General features: G+C 36.9%; 1 protein-coding gene and 1 non-coding gene across 3 annotated transcripts; one reads left to right on the top strand and one right to left on the bottom strand.

The window, feature by feature from the left end:
* Nucleotides 1–71, bottom strand: Trnag-gcc (transfer RNA glycine (anticodon GCC)). The gene has a single exon. It is a non-coding gene; the product is annotated as a tRNA-Gly (tRNA).
* A 3964-nt stretch (nucleotides 72–4035) lies between these two features.
* On the top strand, nucleotides 4036–16498 carry LOC112047012 (facilitated trehalose transporter Tret1-2 homolog). 2 transcript variants are annotated; one of them, XR_008252111.1, is made up of 4 exons: nucleotides 4036–4246; nucleotides 13176–13311; nucleotides 13389–16007; nucleotides 16422–16498. XR_008252111.1 is itself a non-coding variant. In XM_024083907.2 (3 exons), exons 1-3 carry the CDS (start codon nucleotides 4205–4207, stop codon nucleotides 14720–14722), a joined length of 1512 nt encoding a protein of 503 aa, XP_023939675.2. In that variant the 5' UTR covers nucleotides 4036–4204; the 3' UTR covers nucleotides 14723–16498. The 2 variants fall into 2 exon arrangements, 1 of the variants encoding a protein (XP_023939675.2); XM_024083907.2 differs by having other exon boundaries at nucleotides 13389–16498.
* Nucleotides 16499–17146: the final 648 nt, after the last annotated feature.

The following is a 17146-nucleotide window of genomic DNA, read 5'->3' as shown; positions in this document are numbered from 1 at the left end:
TGCATCGGCCGGGAATCGAACCCGGGCCGCCCGCGTGGCAGGCGAGCATTCTACCACTGAACCACCGATGCTACGTGAAGAAGAGTAAATTTTACCTTTGGACTGAACAATTAAGTGTTTCTAGAAAGGTGACTTTCACAACAGTTATTAATTCAATATGGCTGACCTTACATCACACAAAATATTACGCTTTTCACTCGAACGAATTTTTCTGACTAATCATTGGCCTATAATCTCCAAGATTATTGATTAAGTTTATATTTTTTGGCACTCGTTCTCAACCCATCGTTATCAACCCATGTTCGGCTCACTGCTGAGCTCGAGTCTCCTCTAAGAATGACAGGGGTTAGGCCAATAGTCCACCACGCTGGCCCAATGCGGATTGGCAGACTTCACGATGTATGTATGTATATGCAGGTTTCCTCACGATGTTTTCCTTCACCGTTTGAGACACGTGATATTTAATTTCTTAAAATGCACACAACTGAAAAGTTGGTGGTGCATGCCCCGAACCGGATTCGAACCCACACCCTCCGGCATCGGAGTCAGAGTTCATATCCACTGGGCTATCACAGCTCTTATCTTACAGACTAGCTGACGCCGCGCGGTTTAACCCGAGTGGTTCTCGTTCCCGTAGGAAAACGGGGATAATATATAGCCTATAGCCTTCCTCAATTAATGGGCTATCTAATACTGAAAGAATTTTTCAAATCGGACCAGTAATTCCTGAGATTAGCGCGTTCAATCAAACAAACTCTTCAGCTTTATGTATTACTAGCTGACGCCGCGCGGTTTCACCCGCGTGGTTCCAGTTCCCGTAATAATATGGGGATAATATATAGCCTATAGCCTTCGTCGATAAATGGGCTATCTAACACTGAAATAATTTTTCAAATCGGACCAGTAGTTCCTGAGATTAGCGCGTTCAATCAAACAAACAAACAAATAAACTCTTCAGCTTTATAATACTAGTACTAGTATAGATTTATCTAGAACTAAGTACACAGTCGTATAATCGTATAGTGCGATTCAATACCAAGCTTTTTTATCGCCTTAATCCGTAATCCTTAACACTTTATTAAGATTTTTCTGTTTGCGTTTTAACAATTCTTACGAAATCAATGATGGCCTCCGTTGCGCAGTGGTATGCGCGGTGGATTTAAAAAACGGTGGTCCTGGATTCGATCACCGGCTGGGCCGATTAATTAGTCCAGGTCTGACAGGTGGGAGGCTTCAGCCGTGGCTAATTACCACCCTACCGACAAAAATGTACCACCAAGCGATTTAGCATTCCGGTACGATGTCATGTTGAAACCGTATGGGGTGTGGATTTTCATCCTCCTAACAAGTTAGCCCGCTTCCATCTTAGATAGCATCATCACTTACCATCAGGTGAGATTGTAATCAAGGGCTAACTTGTAGCCAACAGTAACAGCCGTTTTACCAAAGAAAAGTTTACTCGCACATACATACGCTTGAAAAACATTACCCTCCTTCTGAAACGGTCAGGTAATTATAAGATTCAATTCAATTAAGTTAAGTATTCAAATTACTTTTACCTAGAAAATAGAAAAGTATATTAGAAGGTCACAGCGCATGAGCGAGTAATATGGATCTGTTCTCATAACACCAAATTGCACGCTTCTATACTACAAAGGTTTCATGGTACCTACCTACTAACATGTAAGTTAGGTACTAGGTTATTATTTCATGGTGAAGTGCGCAAAGATTCAATTGGACTCGTGTTTGAAATAAAAACAAATAAAGTAAATAAGTTTAAATTCAGTGAATTAAATGAAAAAAAATTAACGCCTGCTTTAAAATCGTAGCAATAGCCACAGTATGAATATGAGTGATAATTTTCTCACTAATGAAAAATGCATTACATCTACATTATTTTGTCTGACTAATCATTGGTCTATAATACCCTATTTGTATACAGAACAGGCAACACTGAAAGCTGACGCTTAGCAGTTTCATATCTCATGGCAGCAAACACGATGTAACATTTTAAACCAATAGCACTCAAGCATTTATTTCCAACCAATAGGAAGCTCAGGATAAACGTAGAACTGCACGAACTGCATCACATGTGATACGTGAACTGTTGACAATGAACTTGTTTCTATTTTGGACGCCGTTTGGCACATCTCCACGCGAATCATAGGTTATAGTAGGGTGACATGATCTGCATGAAAATAAATAAAGCAGTTTACTTTATCAAATTATAAAAAAATATTTCTCACGCCAATAAAAATACTGTAATACCTACATCGTTTTGTGTAACTAATCATGGGCCTATAATTATGTAATGAACAATCATGACGGCAAACACAGTGATACATTTAAACCAATAGCACTCGAGCGCTTGTTTCCAACCAATAGGAAGCTCAGGATGAGCGCACAACTGCACGGATTGCATCAAATGTGATACATAAACTTGTTTCTATTTTGGACGCCGATTGGCTACAAAAATACGGTACCTACATCGTTTTGTCTAACTAATCATGGGTCTATAGTTATGTAATGAACAATCATGGCAGCAAACAAAGTGATACGTTTTAACCAATAGTAGTCGAGCGTTTGTTTCCAACCAATAGGAAGCTCAGGATGAGTGGAACAACTGCACGGACTGCATCACATGTGATACATGAACTGTTGACAATGAACTTGTTTCTATTTTGGACGCCTTTTGACACATCTCCACACGAATAATAGGTTATAGTAGGGTGACATGATCTGCAGGAAAATATATATAAAACAGATCAAATTATAACAAATTATTTTTTGAAAATCTCATTCAAAACGCAAAACCTTTTTTCACATTTTTTTTCAATTCGGCTCCAGCGTTTCATAATTTCATAAATTAATATAATTTCTGTTCTGAAATTTCAAAATAAAGTGCACGTAGCTTTTTAAACAATACTAAAACATAATCACGCTTTTTAAAATTTTTGTCTGCCTTTCTGTTTGGTCGGTCTAATCTCTAGAATGGCTAAACCGATTTTCATAACACTTTCACCGGGAGATAGAGATTATGGGGCGATATAAGGTTACTTCTGATCCATAAAAAAAACATAATATATGGTTCTCGCGGGATTTGTAAAAAATATAGTTTCACGCGTACAAAGTGACGGTCGTCTGCTAGTCTATACTAACATTTTAAAGAAGTAGGTTTAAAATTAGCATTTCGTGTAAAGTGTTGATTAAACGAAAACTCGTTTAATTGTACCTATTCATTAAAACGTGTTTTTTTGGTTTTATCTTTCAAAAATTTTTACTCTATTAATAAATAAGGTTCCAAATGCATACGTACAAAAACGGGATATAAGATCACTCACGTGTCTCTCTGCCTGTTACAGTCATTTTCTGAAAATGTAAGGCTTGCCTTTTAGAATATAGCATAGAATTTTTTTTATAACTTTTAACGTCAGTAAATTTTTTGTTAGTAACATTACCAGTACTATACATATAAGTCAGTGACATCAAAGATATAATGTATTACAATGTATACATTTCACATTAAAATGCAACATTAATCTATACTTTATAATTTTCTTTTATTTGTATCATGGTTGTAGAAAAAAATACTGTTTGTCACAGCATGTAATTAGTCATTGTACCGCTATCATTTTTGCCTTATTTATGTTATTTCAAAATATGGCACAAATTATGGTGAAAATAGTTTTAGATTTATTTTGTTCTCTCGTCATACAAAATCGAATCCAGGACTTCTCTGACAGCACTAAAGAATACGCCGTAGAGGTCGTCGTATTATGATGGAAAGAATTTCTAATATTATTCTAACTACATTCATGTGTGTCGAGGATTGTTAAAACATGGTCACTATACCAAAAAAGGTTATTTGATTTAAGCATAAACAAGTTCATGATTAAGGAACCAAAGAAAATTCTAAATCAGTATGATACAGTCTCTATAATCAAACTTTACTGGTGACTCTACAAAATACTTACCATACGTTGATTCGCAACAAACATACAAATACAAACACTCAGAAATGTATTTATCATATTGGTACTCGATAATGCAATGAAAAGCGTGACATACTGACTAACGAGTAGGTATTACTGACTACAGTCAGTCAGCCGGCGACAGCGGACAGAATGGCCGTCGGTTAATAATAATAAAATTACATAAATCGTAAAATTATTACATAAAACAAAGTGCACGTGTGTTTTTCAAAATGGGGAAAAGTGCATCATGGATTACGCCATTCAAAAAACAGGTACATTTTCATATTTACAGATGTTTTCCACGTGGAAATCCAATATCATTAGTCATTTACATTTCTACTTACACATGAATTTTTATTTTCTATTAAATTGTATGTTTAAATCCTCTATAACCTCAGATTATTGTATTTCTTTCTTTGTTCTGAGTTTTTAAACTGCCTGTTTGTCTAGTAGTCTTTTTAGTGAATGTTAAAATCGAGGTAGATTCATCATCATCATTATCAACCTATTTTAACAGCCTACTACAGGGACAGAGCCTCCATAAAGGAGAGGGGATATAGAGCTGAAACCCACCACACTTCTCCAATTAACTTAACTTCGGGCTTAACGTCCGATAAAACTGATCGTAGATGGATCTCGATCGGCATGATGTCATTCATAACGCGACCAGCACATGATCAGTTTATCAGCTGTCAAGTCGTTAACACTGCAGGCATGTGTGCTTACTTGATCGTCAGTGACTGACATAAAAGATCGTTTTAAGGGAACTTTAAGGGTCTCTAGCAAAGGGCTGTCATGAAGTTAAGGGTCTATCGAATGGAAACATTATTCTTCCTATATACGTAAAACGTATCAATAAATGCGTTTTCATCATTTTATCTATAGCTACCTACATTCGGCTGACTGTTGAGCACGAGTCTCCTTTCAGAATGAGGGGTAAGGGTTAGAGTAATAGTCAAACATGCTGTCTTATGCGGATGGCTGACTTCACACACGTAGAGAATTAAGACAACTCTCAGCTATCCGGGTTTCCATATGATGTTTTTCCTTCACAATGTATCTGTACGTGTTTCTAATTTAATAAACCCTCTATAGCACTGAGCTATAGACCCATCACCGAGGGGTGGTGGTTCGATCCCCGCCGATAGACTATTGTCGTACCCACTCCTACCACAGTCTTTTCCGACTAGTTGGAAGGGAGAAAAAAAAATTGATTTTCTATACTAATAATGATTAATGACTGTACGAATAAAAGCCAAAGGTGTCGCAATTTAAAATTGGTTCACTTTTATACTACAAGGCTTCACTTGTATAAGTAATCAAAGCTTCAAGGTTAAATGTAGTTATTGCAATAGATCTTTTATTTATTTACATATAAATATACATGTATTGACAAGCGCAAGGAATGCGTTTCTTATATTATACCTACTGTAATTGATACCAGTATATATATTTTTTATTTTGATTCACATAGCAATTTATAAACTTTCAATTACCTAGCCAACATTAATCTACTCGTTTTTCGCCACCGAATAGGTATACTGACATCTATAGGTACTACTTAGGTAATATTAAAGAGGTAAAGTTTGTTGTATTGTAGGAGGTAATCTCTGGATCAACCGAACCGATTTTGAAAATTCTTTTACCACTAGAAAACCACGTTATTTGCGAGCGTCATAGGCTATATTTTATCCCCGCATTCTAACAAGAACGGGATATACGCGGGTAAAACCATGGGATATCGACTAGTAACAAATACAGTTATTCTTAGCTTATTTCGAACTAGCGGACACCCACGACTTCGTCCGCGTGAAAATCGATGTAGACTACCCCTACTTCAACCCTTATTTCGTCGTCATCAACCCATATTCGGCTCACTGCTGAGCTCGAGTCTCCTCTCAGAATGAGAGGGGTTAGGCCAATAGTCCACCACGCTGGCCCAATGCGGATTGGCAGACTTCACACACGCAGAGAATGAATATAATTCACTGGTATGCAGGTTTCCTTACGAACCCTTATTTCACACCATTCTATTTAGTACACTAATCATTTTACATTTACAAATGTACCTTGAAAACTGAAGGAATTTCCATACAAACTTTATACCCCTAGTTTACTCTTTTCTCATTTTCTTTTCGCGACAAAAACTATCCTTATTATTTATTCCTTCGTATTATTACTTATTCCTTCGTATTATGGTCACAAATCGTTTCATTTGATTTCATTCAATAGTTTCAGCGTGATGTCCGGTATAAAAAAAGATATTACTAAAGGCCCCGGATGGGTTCGAAACTAGTCGTGCATACTCCTCTACTATACTCAGGGTTCCCAACTTAGGGGTTTTCCCCCCAGATTTAGGGGGCAAATAAGTGAAATGGGATTTTTTTAGGGGTCTGAAATTTTTAGGGGTATTTTCAGGGATTTTTTGACTCTTTTCATATTTTTAAATTGATGATAATTTTAATATTTCTTTCTTGTCCTAGCGACTTATAACGACATATAATACGTTATTCTACAACCACTCTGAGGCAATTGGAGGCAATTTTCATCGAATAAAAATAAAAATTGGTAAATTTATTCATATGATTTCAAAAAATCTGAATCTTCAGATAAAGACGTAGTATTTTGTCTGTATTAAATATAGACTTTTGAAACATATGACAGCATATTTTTCTAAATTATTATGAATTTATATTTTTTAGGGGGACAACTCAATAATTAAGGCAATTTTAGGGGTTTTTGACACCAACTTTAGGGATAAATATTTTGGAGAGTTGGTAACACTGACTATACTACTCATACGTTGCATCTCGTGAGTTTTAGCCGTGTTTCATAATAAAAATACTTAAATGAACAATGCACTGACATTTAACCGATTTTCCTGTTCTTCCATAAAAAAAAGCATTGTATCATACATTGTTAGGAAGGAAAATCGTCATTGCAGCATAAAACACGGTAGATATTGTCCTTTGAATGAAGATAGATTATACCTGGATTAAAACCTACCTTTCTAATAGGTTACCTAGACATTTATCCCGGAAAACCCATGGTTCTCAGGGATTTGTATTAAACAGAATACCACACGGAGCCGCGGTCTTCTGTTAGTGCATTAATAATTGAACCACTTAGTACAAAATAGATTTATTCTAAATATATGAAATACCTATTTATTCAAGTGGGTCTGTACTCTGTACTCTTGTATCTTATCAAGGTCTGAGTACCTATATGTTATGGGAAAACAACATATTAATTTCCCATTTGATGATTGCTGTAGCATTTACAAGCATTATAGTTGCATTATATCTACAAGCTGTTCTCAAAAATGATTAAAAATCGCCTCTCCCGAAGAGGTTTCAACGATTTCCAACCTCCAGAAAAAGCTGGGTTTTCGAAAAGGATACAACACCGTAGACCACATTACACGTTAAGACAGATTACACAGAAAACGCAGGAATACAATGTTCCTCTCTGCTTAGCGTTTATGGACTACGATAAAGCTTTTGACTCTATCGAAACCTGGGCAGTTCTCGATTCATTGCATCAGGTCGATTGGCGCTATATACATAATTATTGGGTTGAAATGTTTTTACAACGCTGATACAATGACCGTCCAAGTATAAGATCGTCGAACACATCTAATATCAATCCGAAGAGGAGTACGACAGGGAGATGTTATAGCCCCGAAACTCTTCACTTATGCTCTGGAAGATGTGTTTTGGACAGGGTGTCAACATAAACGAAGAATACACTTCACACTTGCGTTTTGCAGACGACAAAGTAATATTGGCAGAATCACAAGATCTTAGCCATTTCTCCAGACAAGTGGATTTAATGATGAACATGGATAAAACCAAAATGATGATAATTGTCGATAATGTCAGCATCCAAGTTGTTCTAGAATACAACAGTCTCGGTCAAAAGATACAACAAGTTAGAAACAACTTCGAGAAGGAGGCTGACAGAAGAATTCAGCTTGGTTGGGCAGGAAATGCTTCGAGTCTTCAAATCGTCAATACCCCAAAGCCTGAAGGAAAAAGTCTTTAATGAGTGTCTTGCCTGTGATGACGTATGGAGCGGAAACGTGAACACTGACGATTGGCCTTATCCATATGTTTAAAGTCACACAGCAATGATCTATGGAGAGAAATAAATACAAAGATGAAAATATTTGTGTGATAACCACCCACAATAATCACGTAATAATCACGTGTCTCAAACGGTGAAGGAAAACATCGTGAGGAACCTGCACACCAGAGAATTTTCTTAATTCTCTTCGTGTGTGAAATCTGCCAATCCGCATTGGGCCAGCGTGGTGGACTATTGGCCTAACCCCTCTCATTCTGGGAGGAGACTCGAGCTCAGCAGTGAGCCGAATGTGGGTTTTCCTACAAGAAATACTTACTACGTCTATTGAAATTGTTCTATAATAAGTATAAGTATATAAATGAGTGGTAGGTTTAAAAAAAACACAGTCATGATTATGTAGGTAGGTGGTTATTATAACAGCGAAAGTCCGAAGAATTGCAAAATTGCAACAGTCTCTTTTTATTAAAGTTAGACTATATTTTTTACCAGCCTACGAGAAAACGGACGTGGTTCTTTAATGACTTTTAATATTTTTTTGTACTCAAAGCTTTTTACTGTAGTCCGATTGCCTAACATAGCTAATTAACCTTTAAAAATTTATTAGTTTTAAGCATTTTAAATCCGAATTTGCGGAAAACATCATAGTGAACTGAATATTTGTATACCTTTATTACGTTGTGATTATGATGTGAAAGATCTACATTGATATCGTGCCGGGCTAAAGAAGTTATAAAGGTCATGATTTTTGTTTTTCGCAAATATCTCGCGACCTATTGCTCGGTGGTTAATAGAGGTCATTATAAAAAATATTTGTCATGTTATTATCTGCAAAAAACGCCTCTTGCATTTTTCTGTAAAAATAACAATTTATGAGTAGAGAGCTGAGAAAGCGACTATTTATTATGACCTCACGAGTCACCACCTTCGAAGTAGAATGCAAGGCGCGTTTTTATTATTATTATAAACTAGCGGACGCCCGCGACTTCGTCCGCGTGGAAATCCATATAAACTTTCAAGCCCTATTTCACCACTTTATGGGTTGAATTTTAAAAATTTTTGAATGACATTATATTTTGTATTTATTGTTTCGATTTATGAACAAATTTTTAAAACTATGACTCTAAAAATAAAGGACTTGCCATACAAACTTTCAACCCCTATTTCACCCCCTTTTTATTTTATTTTCGCAATAAAAAGTATCCTATAATCTTTTCCGTATTATGGTCTTAAACCGTGCCAAGTTTCATTTGAATTCATTGAGTAGTTTCAGCGTACTGCCCGAATAACAAAAAAAAACACGGACAGACAGATGGACAAAAATAAAAAAAAGCATTTTTAGCTTCAGTATTGATTATATAAAGCCCCCAACAACATTTTTAAAAATAGCTTCAATGTACAGAATTAAACCTGTAACAGTTTTATTATAAGTAATAGATGGTTTCTCCCGGCCTAGACTTTTGTTACGTCGTTTGTAGAGTTTCTTTAAGTTCGGCCTATGTAGGTATCGTCAATTAATATTGCTGCATAGGTTGTATTTATTGTTGAAGGCAACATCAACAATCTAATCTCTTATCCACAATTGTCTCTATAATATCATTAAGTACGAGTATGTATAGCTGTTATTATCTCCCAGTAAGTGCCTAATCAGTAATCGAATTATATAAGTCATTATCATGTTGTAATATTATCTATACCTACTATAAATCCGCTATTTCATACACACTGAAAAAACACAACTCTGACTTTTATTCTAATACTAGCTGACGTCCCGCGGTTTTACCCAGGTAGTTCCCGTTCCGGTGAGAATACGGGGTTAGATGACACTCACAAATAACGTGCCCTTCTAGTACCAAAAGAATTTTCAAAATCGGTTTAATAGATCCAGAGAATAACCCCCTACAATACCACAAACTTTACGTCTTTATAATATTAAGTATTTATAAATTAATTAGACAGCTGTAATACAATGTAGATAATTACATACGTAAAAATAACTAGGTTACAATAGAAAGTGCAAAATACTTGAAAAAACGTACGTTCAACTAATGTTGTCAGTATAAAAAAAATAATGAACAATGAAATGAGTAAAGCTAGTGACAACCTGCAATAGCCACACATACTTCATTGAAAATTGCAGAATTAGGTAAGGGGTCCAGACTTTCAACCGTCCAAGAATAAAGTGTATTAATTTATATTTAAGCCGTGATAGCCCAGTGGATATGACCTCTGCCTCCAATTCCGGAGGGTGTGGGTTCGAATCCGGTCCGGGGTATGCACCTCCAACTTTTCAGTTGTGTGCATTTTAAAATCTAATTAAGTAAAACATATTAATCATCGGATTATATTTAAGTTATTAAAATGGTATCTAGTAATATTAGGTACCTACCTATTGTACTGTAACATTACCTAATGCAGGTGCAGTATTGTTTACGCTGCAAAAATGCGCTTACGAGCTTAGTTTATAAAGTCTTAGTGTAACTATAAACTAATTTAGTTACTTCGCAGAGATCTGCACCGCTACGTCATCAAAATTCCTCGGACGCGTTCTATGCGGTTTAGTTCCTCTCTCCTTATACGCACTGCAAAGATGTGGAATGCTCTTCCAGCTTCCGTTTTCCCCACCACCTACAATATGGGTATCAAGTCAAGAGTGAATAGGCATCTTCTAGGCAAGCGCGTTCCACCATATGATGCATCATCGCTTACCATCTGCCGTGATCGCAGCTTAGAGAAAAAAAATCACTATTTATGTAATGCTAACTGATCAAAAATATGTTAACGATGGGCTTTACAGAATACGATTGATTTGATGTTAATTATACTAGGTGATCACTAGGACAAAAGTTAGCATTCAAAACACCCCCCCTTATAGGGTAGGGATAGCAGATCCTTCATATCTTTTAAAGACCTATCTAACGATACCCCACACTATGAGATAAACGAGTGAAAAAAAATCATCCTTACTTAACATGTAGGGGACGTTACTTAAAAAAAAATATTTTTCAAGATTTTAATTTACTTTCTTTGTCGACATTTTTAATGTTGATACTCATGCTAAATTACAGCTTTTTATTAATCTCTGCGCAAAACACGGCGAAACTATACGTCCTTGTGGACTACGGAACCCTAAAATTTATTGAACATAAAGCTTGAATATGTACATCAGGCTTTATTATGTACATCAAAAATATGTATGCAAATGCGTGCGGCCATTTTGGATAGTTCTAAAGTAACAAACATCCATTCACCGCAGCAATTATTCACAGTTTATTGTTCCGTATCTATTTTTATTTGAAAATCAGTAAGAATAAGAAAATATACTTAATTGTGTAAGAATAGGAAAACAATGTTAGTATTTACTATCGCAAATTATTATACTATTGTACCTATATAATAAAACTAGCGGACCCGCTCAAGCTTCGCTTTGACTTATTAATTTATTTATTTGCACTTCTTCCCTATCCCTACCTTACACTACCCTACTCCTACCCTTACCCCTACCCTACCCCTACCCTACCTCTACTCTACCCCTACCCTACCCTACAACTACTCTACCGCTACCCTACTCCTACCCTATCCCTATACCATAAACCTACCCTACCACTACCCTACCCTACCCCCACCCTACCCCTACCTTATCCCTACCCTATCCCTATACCATACCCCTACCTTACCACTACCCTACCCTAAGATTTAGGGGTTTGAAAAATAGATGTTGGCCGATTCTCAGACCTACTGAATATGCACAAAAAATTTCATCAAAATCGGTCAAGCCGTTTCAGAGGAGTATGGCAACGAAAACTGTGACACGAGAATTTTATATATTAGAAGATAAAATGGCCCGGCAAATAACGGAACGTATGAATTCCACCGTTAGAACGCTTAAGGTAATTGTCAGTTTTGGCAGACGCTTATTTAAACCACTCAGATCGTTACGAATTAACCAACTGTCAACATCCCTTGTACTGGTAAAGTAGTATATTCGTCCCGAAGAGCTCATTTTTATTATTTCTCTGGTTTTTTTAGTCCGTTATAATATCGATACCAGCTATCTGTAAAGATATTCTAAAATCGTGATAACATTGGCGCTTGACATTATCAAAATTAGGTAAAACTGATAAATACTTCAAAAAGATAGCAAACAATTGTGAGGGACCTACTTATGATATAATATCTATAGATTATTATCACTATTGATATGGTAATACCAATTAATAAGGAAGCCAATTGAAACTAAAAGAAAACAAATATGTAACGCTACTTGATTGTAACTAAATTGCAATACCCCCCCGGTGACGCCGTAGTGGTTCCGCAGGGAGCTATCGGCACCTACTCAGACAGAAAAAAAAAAAAAATTGCAATATTGACCGATAGAAATGAAATAAATGAGAAATTAACAAAGAATAATAGAGAATTAGATATACGAATTATAGTCTGGCAAGTTCGTTGCTGACACTCCCATGATATACGGGCGACGAGGGAAAAGATTGCGCGGATGTGAAATCGTGCGTACGGGGAAGTGAGGTGCATCAGTCGTGGGTTTTACATTCATCGCTACACGCCCCCCGGCCCGCGCGGGCCATCGGGAGTGTTACGAACGAAGTTTCCAAGTTATAATAGCAGTAGACAGATCTGAGAGACGAGACTACTTTTAAGAATACCTACGTCTTGGAAACATTACAATTGATTACCTTTCTATTTAAGATAATATGACAATAGCTAAGTATTCTGTAAAAATAGTCCAATCGGCGAACTGAATATAAAAGAAAGTGATAAAGAAGTTAATAATGAATAAGTAGATATATATCACCTTTGACTTGATGCGAGTTTAACATTTTTCATAATTTAAAAATGTTAAAATCACATCCTGTCACACTTAAAGACGGTTGCAGATTCAGAGCATAACATCTATGAATAAAATTGACTAGCACTTCTTCGATATTTATGTTAACGGTAGGAATCTAAGATTAAGTAAACATTCTAAATGAATATTGTAAGGTAGATATATGGTAAGGTACCGACCTTAACATTTGGAAAGGGTAGATGCTCTCTACTTTTTAATTTAATCGTTTCTGTCTAAAATATAGCTGAAATATTTCTAATTTTAATTTCCAGTGTTTCGTCTCTCTTGGGGTGTCACTGAACATGGCAGCGCATGGTCTGGTGATGGGATTTGCGGCCATACTGCTGCCTCAGCTCCGACAACCTGATTCCATCATACCCATTGATGATACCTCCGGCTCTTGGATAGGTAAGGATGTCTTGAAATCTACTAAAAACTTCATTTTATTATTATTATTTTATTGATTTGGGATTGTTTCATTTCAGCTGCAATCCTGGGATTTGCCCTCGTCGCCGGCAACTTTATAGTACCCACAATAATGGCCAAATATGGCAGAAGAACGGCGAACCTGGCCAGTCTAGCGCCAATGATTGTCGGCTGGTTCTGCATCATTCTGGCCACGAGTATCACCACTCTCCTCATCGCAAGATTTCTGCAAGGCCTCGCCATGGGTATGAGCGCTTCCCTCGGACCCGTGTTGATTGGTGAATACACCAGCCCAAAGAATAGAGGAGCCTTCCTGACGTTTATATCATTAACTATAGCGACTGGCGTACTTTTTGTCCATTCTCTGGGATCTTTCTTCACTTGGCAAACCACTGCTTTGGTTATCGCATTCGTGGTTTTCGCAGATTTATTGATAGTGATATACTCTCCAGAATCGCCGAGTTGGCTGGCTGATCAAGGTAGATACGACGAGTGCAGAAAAGTGTTCCGGTGGCTAAGAGGAGATGGAGAAGACGATGAGCTAGAGAAAATGATTGACGCGAGCAGATTTATTAGAGAAGCCAGAGAATTTGCAAACGTGCCAGACACTTTTGCTAAGAAAGTGAAGACTAACTTAGCGTATATAAATACAACAATGCGGAAAAAAGAGTTCTACAAACCTATTTTTATAATGATCCACATTTACACTTTAGGACAATGGGCGGGAGCAAATATTTTAGCTGCGTATACAATTGATATATTCACAAATGTTATTGGAACTGAGGCAAACATTTATCTAATGGTGATCACCCTCGATGTTCAGAGAATCCTTTCGAACACAATGGCGGTTTACGTGATAAAGAAAGTGAAGCGTCGGACCATGCTGTTTGCAACCGTTGGGATAAATCTGTTTGCGTTTTTGGCAACAGCGGCTTACACTTACTGCAAAGGGCATAACCTGCTGCCTTTCGATCATCCAGCTATTGGCATAGCTCTCATCCATATCCACATGTTCTCGATAGCAACTGGTACAGTGCCTCTGCCTTTCATCATAGCCGGTGAAGTATTTCCGCTAGAATACAGAAGTTTAGCTGGTGGTCTAAGTGTCCTTTTCTTATCATCAAACCTGTTTATAACGGTGAAAACTGTGCCATATTTGTTCAAGAATTTTGGCATCCACGGAGCATATGTTTTGTACGCAGTCGTGGTGGGATACTGTCTGGTGATAGCGTGGCTCTTCCTGCCAGAAACTAAGGACAGGACCTTACAAGAAATTGAAAATGAGTTTAGAGGGCGACCTCTTTCTCCTGAAGAGCTGAAGTCTAGTGAATCTTTGACTTCTATGAAACAATTCAACACTGACCGACGGTGTAGTGTAGTGTCTGTTATATGATAGTTTTAAGCAAATTTGTGATAAAAAGAAAAGAGAAAAGGAACGTGTGCGTCTCGGGACGCTCGACAGAAGTGATAACTTAAACCTGCTGCCGTATGCGTCAAAGGGAAACCAGGCAGAGTGGCTCCGTAACGCGTTACGTTATGATGCGGTTTACTGTTCCTCCTGACGACCTCCATGACGCAGTGGCATGCGCGGTGGATTTACAAGACCGAGGTCCTGGGTTCTATCCCCGGCTGGGCTGATTGAGGTTTTTCTTAATTGGTCCAGGTCTGGCTGGTTAGAGGCTTCAGCCGTGGCTGGTTACCACTCTCCCGGCAAAGACGTGCCGCAAAGCGATTTAGAGTTTCGGTACGATGTCGTGTAGAAATCGAAAGGGTTGTGAATTTTCATCCCCCTTCTATGAAGTTAGCCCGCTTTCATCTTAAGATTGCATCATCATTTACCATGGGAAAGAGATGGTGTACCTAGTCAAGAGTTAACTTGTAAACAATAAAAATAAAAAAAATAAAATACCCTCCCATAAAAAGTTATCACTTCAAAAACATTTGTACAAATTGTCCTTTTAAGTTTGTTAAATTAGAAATAAGTAGAAAATTGCGTATATATAAGAAATCTGTGATCATTGTGCTCTCGGTTGATTATTTAAACATCTTTGGCATGCAGTGAGACTCCAAATTATATTGATTTTAAGTTAATAAGCCTAGTACTTACCTATTGTTATTATCATCATCATCATCATCATCATCATCATCATCATCATCATCATCATCATCATCATCATCATCATCATCATAATCATCATCATCATCATCATCATCATCTTCATCATCATCATCATCATCATCATCTTCATCATCATCATCATCATCATCATCATCATCATCATCTTCATCATCATCATCATCATCATCATCATCATCATCATCATAATCATCATCATCATCATCATCATCATCTTCATCATCATCATCATCATCATCATCATCATCATCATCATCACCATCATCATCATCATCATAAATTTCAATATCCATCCAACTGGTGGATATAATCCTTTACAAAAGAGGGGAGAGCTTGGATAGTCTTACCACTGTGTTGTAATAACAATAGTTTAATAAGGATTCTACTATTTATTTATATATTTATATACTTCAAATTACAGACAAAGACATTGACATCGATTCTGGGACCTCACGATCTATATAGCTAAACAACATTGATATTGTACCAATAAACAATAAATAAAGTAAAATAGTGTAAATAAAAATGTAGTAGGTACTAGGTAGTTTCTACTAAGTCTTATTTTATCACTAGCGGACGCCCGCGACTTCGTCTGCGTGAAACCCTACTACTACGCCTACCCCTACCCTACCCTATCCCTACCATACCCATACCCTACCCCTATTCTACTACCCCTATGGTAGGGATCATGCGACGGCGACGGAAGCTTAAAAAATGGAGTAACTTCTCCCGTTTTCTCAACATTTCCCTTCACTGCTCTGCTCCTATTAATTGTAGCGTGATGAAAAGTATATCGTAACCTGCCTAGGAGTATGAAAAATAATTGTGCCAAGTTTTGTTAAAATCCGTCGAGTAGTTTTTGTTTCTATAAAGAACATACAGACAGACAGACAAAAATTTTTATTAAATAAACAATAAATAAAGATAGTGTAAATAAAAATGTAGTAGGTACTAGGTAGTTTCTAATAAGTCTTATTTTATCATAAATAATTGAATAAGTTTAATAAATATAAATGTAAGCAATAAGGTAAATTGAAGTGTTTAATTGTTTTTACAGGTATTAGTATAGGTAATGTAATTAGCACCGAAAATGATTACGTGATAAAAAATATTTTGTTTTATTGGTAGGTAGTAGGTAAATTGACAAAAAAGGGTCTTGAAATGTTTGGTGGAAATCTCTCGCCACACGTCATGGGGAAGCTAAGAACACGTGTTGGAATGCGCTTTTCTGCGCCCGCCATCTGTAGGCCAAACATGCGACTTAAAGAAGAAGTAAAGAAAAATATATGAAGAAAAATAGACAAATGTCAACCAATAGCGGCGCAACCGAAAATATCACATCTTTCATTGCGTCGTGACGAAAGAGATGAGACAGGGACAACTCCGCCGCCATAGGTAGATATTTTGTCTATTTCTTATCTATCTTTTGATATGCTGAAGGTGGTTTGGTGGACAAGCGCGACTCACGTTTGTCCGGTTTTTTTTAACATGATGGTCGTTTTCAAGGCCAGCTCCCGGGCTTCTTTCCGACACTTCCTACAATCCAAATATTTCAACTGAATTACCTACACGACACGAAAAATTATGTATTCAAACTTTCCTCATAAATCAGTCTATCTATTGGTGTAAGCTACATAAAAATCCGTTGAGTACTTTTTGAAAATATCGCGAAAACAAACA

The sequence above is a fragment of the Bicyclus anynana genome, chromosome 25, assembly GCF_947172395.1.
Source record: "Bicyclus anynana chromosome 25, ilBicAnyn1.1, whole genome shotgun sequence".
In the NCBI taxonomy this organism is placed as follows: domain Eukaryota; kingdom Metazoa; phylum Arthropoda; class Insecta; order Lepidoptera; family Nymphalidae; genus Bicyclus; species Bicyclus anynana.
The sequence above is the reverse complement of the archived record's forward strand: the minus strand, read 5'-3'. Positions and strand labels throughout refer to the sequence as shown.